General features: G+C 35.5%; 1 protein-coding gene across 1 annotated transcript in view; it reads left to right on the forward strand.

Annotated features, from left to right (window-relative positions):
* The window catches only part of LOC134473835 (butyrophilin subfamily 1 member A1-like), a 66,758-nt gene that overhangs the window by 25,789 nt on the left and 27,660 nt on the right, over positions 1–13,309 (forward strand). The window contains exons 2-8 of the mRNA XM_063239512.1: positions 825–845; positions 3,858–3,878; positions 5,724–5,744; positions 6,056–6,076; positions 9,091–9,111; positions 10,957–10,977; positions 11,289–11,309. Coding sequence (XP_063095582.1) covers positions 825–845; positions 3,858–3,878; positions 5,724–5,744; positions 6,056–6,076; positions 9,091–9,111; positions 10,957–10,977; positions 11,289–11,309 — 147 coding nt within the window. The remainder of the gene's footprint in view (positions 1–824; positions 846–3,857; positions 3,879–5,723; positions 5,745–6,055; positions 6,077–9,090; positions 9,112–10,956; positions 10,978–11,288; positions 11,310–13,309) is intronic.

The raw sequence follows: 13,309 nt of genomic DNA on the forward strand, positions 1-13,309 counted from the left end.
ATTCTCCTCCATGGAAACTCAATAGAAGCACAAAAGCAAAAGAAAGCTAAATGATAGGAAAGAGACAGACAGAGAAAATAGCACTACTTCACCTTTCCCCTGAGAATATACACAATTTAAATTTCGGTACACTATTTCCCACACTTCCTCCCCATTTTTTGTTTATAAATTCTCATTAGTGTGTGTGGGTAGCATTTCCTCACAGCCAAGATCTGCATCTCTCTATTAGTGTCCCGGTACCTTCAGGGTCCTGGCCAAAAACTAATAAATACAATGGCAAACTGATGTGAGAGTCGCTTTGCTTTAACTTCTACCTATGGAGTAAGCAGCTCTAAAAAACAAGAAATGTGTCCTGCCTCTAATCTCATGTTACCCTTCCAAGCATATCTACTAATTGTCTGCTGAGCACTGCAAAGCACTCACTGAATATCAGTGATATTAGAATGATTTGGTTTCTATTTGATTGTGAGTTCGGTATGTTTTCATTTTCAGAACAACTCAGAAAGGACAAAGGTAAATTTTAATAATATTTTATGAACTAATTACAATCTTGCTACAGTTATTTGTAATCATTTTGTAATCCCTCCTTCTTGAAGTTTTCGAAGTAGGATCTATTTGTGATTTTGATACAGACTTAGTTTTAAAAATCCGTCAATCATCTTGTTTCTCCCTATGTCACTGTCTCTCTATCATTTACTATCTCATTCACTATCTTTATTTACTAATACTTACGTTGATTTATTTTTCTAAAACTGCTAGTTTGTGATCATTTGTGATTGCATTTATATGATCTCTCACTGATTCCATCAAAATATGTTTTGCAGAAACACTTCAAACGAAACATGGTGAGTTTCCACTGTTCATCCAGTTTGATTAAAGATACTGAAAATTAGAACAAATTGTAAGCAATAGTAAAGGAGCAAAAGGTATCCTCATTTTATAGGTCATAGAGTAAATAAAGTAGTGTCTCTTGTGCACCTTTACTACTAATTTTACATTTTGCTTAAATTTGAGCTATATTTAAGATTTTTTTCAGTTTAATTTCAACTGCCGTTTTACTCTGAGCACTTGTTCAGAAATATGAAAGGTATGTTAACCAGAAGTATACTGTTTTATCTTGATAAACACAAAAATTAAGAAATTTCCACAAAACGTTCTCCATTCCATGGAAGAATCACTCTTTTCAGGTGAAGAACACTTCTACTGACTAGCTATTTTTATTGATGTAAAACTCGACCAGAATTAAAATACTTCTGTGAAGTGTACTGTCCAGTGACACTTTGCACATTAAACGTGCTGTGTAGACCTTCACATACCTCCCAGAGAGTCAGTATGCAAAACTGACTCCAGCTCACAAGAAGACACTTGTGGTTGCTCTGAGAACCCCTTTTCGGCTCTGTCTCTGGGAATTTACCTACTTGGGTTTCCTCATTCCTCTGTCAGGGTGTGAACATCTGAGTCAGCCTTCTTGCCTGTGTACACAGTTATCCAAATTCATGAAGTTGTAACTTCCGTCAATACTTGCCATCTTGTCATGGCAGAGTACCATTCAGCAAGTACATCTAAGTCTGAATACCAGTCAAACATCCATGTGAAATCCTATCTCCGTTCACCTCATGGTTGACACTGGGACTTCACTAGCTTGAGACCTCGGTGCATCCTACCACACAAGAGCAGGTTTGAGTACCTGCTTTAAATTTGAAGGAGCCTGTGACTGGGGATTGAATTGCCATGTCACTGTGTTTCTTTTTATATATATCCTGAAATGTATCCTGCTCAAATATCTCTATTGTTGAGCCAATTGACAAACAACAGATGCACCTTGAGTCCAAACTGTCAAGTGAAGTAAAACTGACTCAGAAGCAAAAATATCATATGATTTATCTCATACAAGAATCGTATTATGTATACACATTTCAAAATGAAAGATAGACAATCAGAAAAAAAGAGATAGGATAATAGCACTATTTCGTTTTTCCAGTAAGGAAGTACAAAATATGAACTTGTTTGGATGCTTCCAAGACTCTTGCATGTTTGTATTTATCCAGAAGAGCCACCTTAGTACCTCTCAGATGTTGTATTACTGCTTTAATTTGCATCTTCAATGTCACCAGAGATACTGGGCACCTTTCTATGGGCCTGTTCTTTTTCCCTCTTCGTGGCAGAAACATCCATCTTCTCTCTCTTCTATGTTTCTAAAAGGAACTGTTATTTTTTTGTCATTAAGCTGAAAGTGTACATTTTCATTTACACACTGTGCAAATTTTTATTACATTCAAAGTTTTCATTTGTCTTTTATTGCTCTGGCCTCATTTTCATTTCTAAACCTCCACTCCAAAATCAAAGGGCATCAAGAAATATCATATTGCACACTTTGCAGTTGCGTTTACTCCAAAGTTATTTCGGGAAGATATTTGATAACCTTTTCTTAAGTTTGAGTAAATATTTTCAGTGCAAGAAAATACAAAGATATGCATCAGAGGCTCATTAATACCACAGAGATTTTTTTCTAGGCAGGGATTTTTCTCAGAAATGTGGTCATTTTCAAAGGACAGTAACTACTTGTACATTGCAACATGGTAATGAAAGAGTCTTCCTTCACACAGAGCCCTTTTGATATAGTAAAACATTTCACTTTAAAATTAAAATATACAAACAACTTATATTCTCTCCTCTTGTATATATTTAAATAAAATCTGACAAAAGAAATGTTTAGAACCCATTGCAGTACATTATTGAAAATCAGTAGCAAACAGAATTATAGTTTTACATTTGTTAAATTTGTCTGATAATATGAGAATTTCATTTTGAAGATGACAACAAACAAAGTGAATGAGAATGAGTGGACATAAGCAGGAAAGGTGCTGAAAACATAGAGGAGCCAGTAAATGTGGTATCAGTACAAAGCAGAGAACCACTGGAGGAACAGAAAAGAAAAGAGGAAATAAATTGTGCCATAAAAAAAACATGGCAGGTTCTTCAGTCATCTATGTAAAAGGTGATGGGGTGTTAGTACGTCCCGTGGAGTTTAGTCATCGGGCCAGTCACAGCCACTGACATGATTTTCCTCACCGGACTTCACAGGTGCATAACCTTACTTCTCAGAAAGCTGTGTAGCACACAAAACTCAGCTCACTAATACTTCTTTATAATGAATAAATTGCTCTGAAAATCTTTCACAGCCTGCTACTTAGATGTGCCGCAAAATAATGTCTGTCAGTATAGCTAATCATCCTACAGTGAACCTTAATGTTTATCAAGCCACATTCGCAGACTGAGGGTGTCAAATTCTCTTGGTGGGAATATACGTCTAGATATTAATGCATCATCAATTCAGCTTTGGAAAGACATGTTTGTAATGGAAGATGAAAGGCTATTTTTCAATAAAGTTTGGAGTAATGCAGGTGCTATAGAGGCATATTATTTGTTATATAAAATCATCACTTGACAGTAGTAGATGATGACAAGATTCATCTACCACAAAAAGAAATATTAGAGTATGTGTCTGGTTCACACTCTGCTCTCACAGACATATCGAGGTCATCACTGTTCCTTCAGGGCCCTTGCGAAATAAATACATAAAATGGCAAAATACTGTCAGACTCCCATTTCAGAAAGGTTTAACTCGAGAACAAAAATTGTGAAAATTAACAAACAGGTGTCCTTCCTCTAATCTCGTGGTACTCTTCCACATGTGCTTACTAATTTAGTTTCTGAGCATGATAGATAGTAAACACGATGCCCTTTAAAACATTTGAATAAAGCCTAGTGCAGAGGAGCATTCAAGAACCATCAATCACGTTAGAATCACTTCGTTTATGTTTCACTGTGATTTTTGTATGTTTTTATTTTATCAGATCAACTCAAAGAAGAGAAGGGTGAGTTTTAATAACACTTTAAGTACAAAATACAACCTTCATACAGGTAGGGATGACTACAGTTTTATCTTTATGTTATTCATTATTACGTTCTAGGAGTATCAGTTAATAATTTTTATCTGTTTTAATAACAAAAATCCTTTAAATATTCTATTTATATTTAATTACTTCTGTAAACCTTAATTCACTTTTCGCCACATCTATTTTTTTGATTATTTTTGATTGCAATTGTAAATTACTTCACTGATTTCCTCAATATTCTTTATTAGTTTTGAAACTGCACTTAGAAGAGAAAATGGTGATTTTTCTAATCTTGATTTCCTCTCATAAGGATATTACCGATAGAGCCATAACTTTATCAGTAACAAAGATGTGAAGGAAATCTTCATCTTCAAGATTTATGATAAATGCCCCATTGCCTCTGGCACACTTCTAACACTCATTTAGGAGTTTTTTTTTGTTGTTGTTGTTGTTGTTGTTTGTTTGTTTAAATTCATCGGTTTTAAAAGATTTGCTATTTGTTTTGTCAACTGCCAAATTTTTCTGTAACTACTAGTTCAGGAAAATAAAAGATAGTTTAGAGGTAACTAGGAAGATATTTCAGCATCACATGTCTACAAATTATGGTACTTAAGCTAGGCCAGTTCTTCACTGTCTGAGTTGACGCTTTCATATTTCATTTCATGATGGTGTGTACTGATTAGTGGCTTTAATTGAGGTGAAAGCCATGGTGAGCTGAGTCAGGCCCTCTACAGCACACATTCAGTAACTTGCAGTACACTTCAGGGCTGTGCCACTCACATGCTTGTAGCTCCCAGAGCGGGAGCCAGTGCCCTCCGGGCATCATGAGCAGTAAGGTCTGCTTTCCTACACTTAACTCAGCTTTTGACAGTCACTATTCTGCTTTTTCTATGGAATCTTCTGCTCGGCTTACCACACATCAAGGACACTACAAAGTATATGACATTTTGCGGCTGCCTACTTTCACATGTATAGAGTTTTCCACATTTGACACGTTGCAATGTGTGCCAGTACTTTAGTTTTCTTTGTAAATAACACTCTACTGGATGAGTATGTGCAATGGTTTTTAACCCTTTACCTATGGACTTAGGGATTCTTCCCAGTTTGTGCTACAGTAAATACTGTTTTCATCCACAATCCTGTACAATTACGTGATTCAGGCTTGCTTTGACATTTGAAGGAGTCCACACTGGGAATGGAAATGTTGGGGCATGTCTATTTCACTGAAAATTTGCCCATGAAATGCCAGTATTTTTGATTCTCCCATAAAGAAATAGATGCACCCTGAGACTGTAATCATAAGTAATATAATTCCGGTAAAACGTCACATGGATTCTCCTCCATGGAAACTCAATAGAAGCACAAAAGCAAAAGAAAGCTAAATGATAGGAAAGAGACAGACAGAGAAAATAGCACTACTTCACCTTTCCCCTGAGAATATACACAATTTAAATTTCGGTACACTATTTCCCACACTTCCTCCCCATTTTTTGTTTATAAATTCTCATTAGTGTGTGTGGGTAGCGTTTCCTCACAGCCAAGATCTGCATCTCTCTATTAGTGTCCCGGTACCTTCAGGGTCCTGGCCAAAAACTAATAAATACAATGGCAAACTGATGTGAGAGTCGCTTTGCTTTAACTTCTACCTATGGAGTAAGCAGCTCTAAAAAACAAGAAATGTGTCCTGCCTCTAATCTCATGTTACCCTTCCAAGCATATCTACTAATTGTCTGCTGAGCACTGCAAAGCACTCACTGAATATCAGTGATATTAGAATGATTTGGTTTCTATTTGATTGTGAGTTCAGTATGTTTTCATTTTCAGAACAACTCAGAAAGGACAAAGGTAAATTTTAATAATATTTTATGAACTAATTACAATCTTGCTACAGTTATTTGTAATCATTTTGTAATCCCTCCTTCTTGATGTTTTCGAAGTAGGATGTATTTGGGATTTTGATACAGACTTAGTTTTAAAAATCCGACAATCATCTTGTTTCTCCCTATGTCACTGTATCTCTATAATTTAATATCTCATTCACTATCTATATTTACTAATCCTTATGTTGATTTATTTTTCTAAAACTGCTAGTTTTTGATCATTTGTAATTGCATTTATATGATCTTTCACTGATTCCATCAAAATATGTTTTGCAGAAACACTTCAAACGGAACATGGTGAGTTTCCACTGTTCATCCAGTTTGATTAAAGATACTAAAAATTAGAACAAATTGTAAGCAATACTAAAGGAGCAAAAGGTATCCTCATTTTATAGGTCATAGAGTAAATAAAGTAGTGTCTCTTGTGCACCTTTACTACTAATTTTACATTTTGCTTAAATTTGAGCTATATTTAAGATTTTTTTTCTGTTTAATTTCAACTGCCGTTTTACTCTGAACACTTGTTCAGAAATATGAAACGTATGTTAACCAGAAGTATACTGTTTTATCTTGATAAACACAAAAATTACGAAATTTGCACAAAACGGTTCTCCATTCCATGGAAGAATCACTGCTTTCAGTTGAAGATCACTTCTACTGACTAGCTATGTTGATTGACATAAAATTCGACCAGAATTAAAATACTCCTGTGAAGTGTGCCCTCAGTGACACTTTGCACATTAAACGTGCTGTGTAGACCTTCACATACCTCCCACAGTGTCTGTATGCAAAACTGACTCCAGCTCACAAGAAGACACTTGTGGTTGCTCTGAGAACCCCTTTTCGGCTCTGTCTCTGGGAATTTACCTACTTGGGTTTCCTCATTCCTCTGTCAGGGTGTGAACATCTGAGTCAGCCTTCTTGCCTGTGTACACAGTTATCCAAATTCATCAAGTTGTAACTTCCGTCAATACTTGCCATCTTGTCATGGCAGAGTACCATTCAGCAAGTACATCTAAGTCTGAATACCAGTCAAACATCCATGTGAAATCCTATCTCCGTTCACCTCATGGTTGACACTGGGACTTCACTAGCTTGAGACCTCGGTGCATCCTACCACACAAGAGCAGGTTTGAGTACCTGCTTTAAATTTGAAGGAGCCTGTGACTGGGGATTGAATTGCCATGTCACTGTGTTTCTTTTTATATATATCCTGAAATGTATCCTGCTCAAATATCTCTATTGTTGAGCCAACTGAAGAACAACAGATGCACCTTGAGTCCAAACTGTCAAGTGAAGTAAAATTGACTCAGAAGCAAAAATATCATATGATTTATCTCATACAAGAATCGTATTATGTATACACATTTCAAAATGAAAGATAGACAATCAGAAAAAAAGAGATAGGATAATAGCACTATTTCGTTTTTCCAGTAAGGAATTAAAAAATATGAACTTGTTTAGATGCTTCCAAGACTCTTACATGTTTGTATTTATCCAGAAGAGCCAACTTAGTACCTCTCAGTTGCTGTATTACTGCTTTAATTTGTATCTTCAATGTCACCAGAGATACTGGGCACCTTTCTATGGGCCTGTTCTTTTTCCCTCTTCATGGCAGAAACATCCATCTTCTGTCCCTCTCTATGTTTCTAAAAGGAACTGTTATTTTTTTGTCATTAAGCTGAAAGTGTACATTTTCATTTACACACTGTGCAAATTTTTATTACATTCAAAGTTTTCATTTGTCTTTTATTGCTCTGCCCTCATTTTCATTTCTAAACCTCCACTCCAAAATCAAAGGGCATCAAGAAATATCATATTGCACACTTTGCAGTTGCGTTTACTCCAAAGTTATTTCGGTAAGATATTTGATAACGTTTTCTTAAGTTTGAGTAAATATTTTCAGTGCAGGAAAATACAAAGATATGCATCAGAGGCTCATTTATACCACAGAGATTTTTTTCTAGGCAGGGATTTTTCTCAGAAATGTGGTCATTTTCAAAGGACATTAACTACTTGTACATTGCAACATGGTAATGAAAGAGTCTTCCTTCACACAGAGTCCTTTTGATATAGTAAAACATTTCTCTTTAAAATTAAAATATACAAACAACTTATATTCTCTCCCCTTGTATATATTTAAATAAAATCTGAAAAAAGAAATGTTTAGAACCCATTGCAGTACATTATTGAAAATCAGTAGCAAACAGAATTATAATTTTACATTTTTTAAATTTGTCTGATAATATGAGAATTTCATTATGAAGATGACAACAAACAAAGTGAAAGAGAATGAGTGGACATAAGCAGGAAAGGTGCTGAAAACATAGAGGAGCCAGTAAATGAGGTATCAGTACAAAGCAGAGAACCATTGGAGGAACAGAAAAGAAAAGAGGAAATAAATTGTGCCATAAAAAAACATGGCAGGTTCTTCAGTCATCTATGTAAAAGGTGATGGGGTGTTAGTACGTCCCGTGGAGTTTAGTCATCGGGCCAGTCACAGCCACTGACATGATTTTCCTCACCGGACTTCACAGGTGCATAACCTTACTTCTCAGAAAGCTGTGTAGCACACAAAACTCAGCTCACTAATACTTCTTTATAATGAATAAATTGCTCTGAAAATCTTTCACAGCCTGCTACTTAGATGTGCCGCAAAATAATGTCTGTCAGTATAGCTAATCATCCTACAGTGAACCTTAATGTTTATCAAGCCACATTCGCAGACTGAGGGTGTCAAATTCTCTTGAAGGGAATATACGTCTAGATATTAATGCATCACCAACTCAGCTTTGGAAAGACATGTTTGTAATGGAAGATGAAAGGCTATTTTTCAATAAAGCTTGGAGTTATGCAGGTGCTATAGAGGCATAATATTTGTTATATAAAATCATCACTTGACAGTAGTAGATGATGACAAGATTCATCTACCACAAAAAGAAATATTAGAGTATGTGTCTGGTTCACACTCTGCTCTCACAGACATATCGAGGTCATCACTGTTCCTTCAGGGCCCTTGCGAAATAAATACATAAAATGGCAAAATACTGTCAGACTCCCATTTCAGAAAGGTTTAACTCGAGAACAAAAATTGTGAAAATTGACAAGACGGGTGTCCTTCCACTAATATCGTGGTACTCTTCCACATGTGCTTACTAATTTAGTTTCTGAGCATGATAGATGGTAAACACGATGCCCTTTAAAACATTTGAATAAAGCCTAGTGCAGAGGAGCATTCAAGAACCATCAATCACGTTAGAATCACTTCGTTTATGTTTCACTGTGATTTTTGTATGTTTTTATTTTATCAGATCAACTCAAAGAAGAGAAGGGTGAGTTTTAATAACACTTTAAGTACAAAATACAACCTTCATACAGGTAGGGATGACTACAGTTTTATCTTTATGCTATTCGTTATTACGTTCTAGGAGTATCAGTTAATAATTTTTATCTGTTTTAATAACAAAAATCCTTTAAATATTCTATTTATATTTAATTACTTCTGTAAACCTTAATTCACTTTTCGCCACATCTATTTTTTTGATTATTTTTGATTGCAATTGTAAATTACTTCACTGATTTCCTCAATATTCTTTATTAGTTTTGAAACTGCACTTAGAAGAGAAAATGGTGATTTTTCTAATCTTGATTTCCTCTCATAAGGATATTACCGATAGAGCCATAACTTTATCAGTAACAAAGATGTGAAGGAAATCTTCATCTTCAAGATTTATGATAAATGCCCCATTGCCTCTGGCACACTTCTAACACTCATTTAGGAGTTTTTTTTTTTTGTTGTTGTTGTTGTTGTTTGTTTGTTTAAATTCATCGGTTTTAAAAGATTTGCTATTTGTTTTGTCAACTGCCAAATTTTTCTGTAACTACTAGTTCAGGAAAATAAAAGATAGTTTAGAGGTAACTAGGAAGATATTTCAGCATCACATGTCTACAAATTATGGTACTTAAGCTAGGCCAGTTCTTCACTGTCTGAGTTGACGCTTTCATATTTCATTTCATGATGGTGTGTACTGATTAGTGGCTTTAATTGAGGTGAAAGCCATGGTGAGCTGAGTCAGGCCCTCTACAGCACACATTCAGTAACTTGCAGTACACTTCAGGGCTGTGCCACTCACATGCTTGTAGCTCCCAGAGCGGGAGCCAGTGCCCTCCGGGCATCATGAGGAGTAAGGTCTGCTTTCCTACACTTAACTCAGCTTTTGACAGTCACTATTCTGCTTTTTCTATGGAATCTTCTGCTCGGCTTACCACACATCAAGGACACTACAAAGTATATGACATTTTGCGGCTGCCTACTTTCACATGTATAGAGTTTTCCACATTTGACACGTTGCAATGTGTGCCAGTACTTTAGTTTTCTTTGTAAATAACACTCTACTGGATGAGTATGTGCAATGGTTTTTAACCCTTTACCTATGGACTTAGGGATTCTTCCCAGTTTGTGCTACAGTAAATACTGTTTTCATCCACAATCCTGTACAATTACGTGATTCAGGCTTGCTTTGACATTTGAAGGAGTCCACACTGGGAATGGAAATGTTGGGGCATGTCTATTTCACTGAAAATTTGCCCATGAAATGCCAGTATTTTTGATTCTCCCATAAAGAAATAGATGCACCCTGAGACTGTAATCATAAGTAATATAATTCCGGTAAAACGTCACATGGATTCTCCTCCATGGAAACTCAATAGAAGCACAAAAGCAAAAGAAAGCTAAATGATAGGAAAGAGACAGACAGAGAAAATAGCACTACTTCACCTTTCCCCTGAGAATATACACAATTTAAATTTCGGTACACTATTTCCCACACTTCCTCCCCATTTTTTGTTTATAAATTCTCATTAGTGTGTGTGGGTAGCGTTTCCTCACAGCCAAGATCTGCATCTCTCTATTAGTGTCCCGGTACCTTCAGGGTCCTGGCCAAAAACTAATAAATACAATGGCAAACTGATGTGAGAGTCGCTTTGCTTTAACTTCTACCTATGGAGTAAGCAGCTCTAAAAAACAAGAAATGTGTCCTGCCTCTAATCTCATGTTACCCTTCCAAGCATATCTACTAATTGTCTGCTGAGCACTGCAAAGCACTCACTGAATATCAGTGATATTAGAATGATTTGGTTTCTATTTGATTGTGAGTTCAGTATGTTTTCATTTTCAGAACAACTCAGAAAGGACAAAGGTAAATTTTAATAATATTTTATGAACTAATTACAATCTTGCTACAGTTATTTGTAATCATTTTGTAATCCCTCCTTCTTGATGTTTTCGAAGTAGGATGTATTTGGGATTTTGATACAGACTTAGTTTTAAAAATCCGACAATCATCTTGTTTCTCCCTATGTCACTGTATCTCTATAATTTAATATCTCATTCACTATCTTTATTTACTAATCCTTATGTTGATTTATTTTTCTAAAACTGCTAGTTTTTGATCATTTGTAATTGCATTTATATGATCTTTCACTGATTCCATCAAAATATGTTTTGCAGAAACACTTCAAACGGAACATGGTGAGTTTCCACTGTTCATCCAGTTTGATTAAAGATACTAAAAATTAGAACAAATTGTAAGCAATACTAAAGGAGCAAAAGGTATCCTCATTTTATAGGTCATAGAGTAAATAAAGTAGTGTCTCTTGTGCACCTTTACTACTAATTTTACATTTTGCTTAAATTTGAGCTATATTTAAGATTTTTTTTCTGTTTAATTTCAACTGCCGTTTTACTCTGAACACTTGTTCAGAAATATGAAACGTATGTTAACCAGAAGTATACTGTTTTATCTTGATAAACACAAAAATTACGAAATTTGCACAAAACGGTTCTCCATTCCATGGAAGAATCACTGCTTTCAGTTGAAGATCACTTCTACTGACTAGCTATGTTGATTGACGTAAAATTCGACCAGAATTAAAATACTCCTGTGAAGTGTGCCCTCAGTGACACTTTGCACATTAAACGTGCTGTGTAGACCTTCACATACCTCCCACAGTGTCTGTATGCAAAACTGACTCCAGCTCACAAGAAGACACTTGTGGTTGCTCTGAGAACCCCTTTTCGGCTCTGTCTCTGGGAATTTACCTACTTGGGTTTCCTCATTCCTCTGTCAGGGTGTGAACATCTGAGTCAGCCTTCTTGCCTGTGTACACAGTTATCCAAATTCATCAAGTTGTAACTTCCGTCAATACTTGCCATCTTGTCATGGCAGAGTACCATTCAGCAAGTACATCTAAGTCTGAATACCAGTCAAACATCCATGTGAAATCCTATCTCCGTTCACCTCATGGTTGACACTGGGACTTCACTAGCTTGAGACCTCGGTGCATCCTACCACACAAGAGCAGGTTTGAGTACCTGCTTTAAATTTGAAGGAGCCTGTGACTGGGGATTGAATTGCCATGTCACTGTGTTTCTTTTTATATATATCCTGAAATGTATCCTGCTCAAATATCTCTATTGTTGAGCCAACTGAAGAACAACAGATGCACCTTGAGTCCAAACTGTCAAGTGAAGTAAAATTGACTCAGAAGCAAAAATATCATATGATTTATCTCATACAAGAATCGTATTATGTATACACATTTCAAAATGAAAGATAGACAATCAGAAAAAAAGAGATAGGATAATAGCACTATTTCGTTTTTCCAGTAAGGAATTAAAAAATATGAACTTGTTTAGATGCTTCCAAGACTCTTACATGTTTGTATTTATCCAGAAGAGCCAACTTAGTACCTCTCAGTTGCTGTATTACTGCTTTAATTTGTATCTTCAATGTCACCAGAGATACTGGGCACCTTTCTATGGGCCTGTTCTTTTTCCCTCTTCATGGCAGAAACATCCATCTTCTGTCCCTCTCTATGTTTCTAAAAGGAACTGTTATTTTTTTGTCATTAAGCTGAAAGTGTACATTTTCATTTACACACTGTGCAAATTTTTATTACATTCAAAGTTTTCATTTGTCTTTTATTGCTCTGCCCTCATTTTCATTTCTAAACCTCCACTCCAAAATCAAAGGGCATCAAGAAATATCATATTGCACACTTTGCAGTTGCGTTTACTCCAAAGTTATTTCGGTAAGATATTTGATAACGTTTTCTTAAGTTTGAGTAAATATTTTCAGTGCAGGAAAATACAAAGATATGCATCAGAGGCTCATTTATACCACAGAGATTTTTTTCTAGGCAGGGATTTTTCTCAGAAATGTGGTCATTTTCAAAGGACATTAACTACTTGTACATTGCAACATGGTAATGAAAGAGTCTTCCTTCACACAGAGTCCTTTTGATATAGTAAAACATTTCTCTTTAAAATTAAAATATACAAACAACTTATATTCTCTCCCCTTGTATATATTTAAATAAAATCTGAAAAAAGAAATGTTTAGAACCCATTGCAGTACATTATTGAAAATCAGTAGCAAACAGAATTATAATTTTACATTTTTTAAATTTGTCTGATAATATGAGAATTTCATTATGAAGATGACAACAAACAAAGTGAAAGAGAATGAG

Source organism: Cavia porcellus, unplaced genomic scaffold, assembly GCF_034190915.1.
Source record: "Cavia porcellus strain 051 isolate PalLab524CR breed Dunkin Hartley unplaced genomic scaffold, mCavPor4.1 scaffold_28, whole genome shotgun sequence".
In the NCBI taxonomy this organism is placed as follows: domain Eukaryota; kingdom Metazoa; phylum Chordata; class Mammalia; order Rodentia; family Caviidae; genus Cavia; species Cavia porcellus.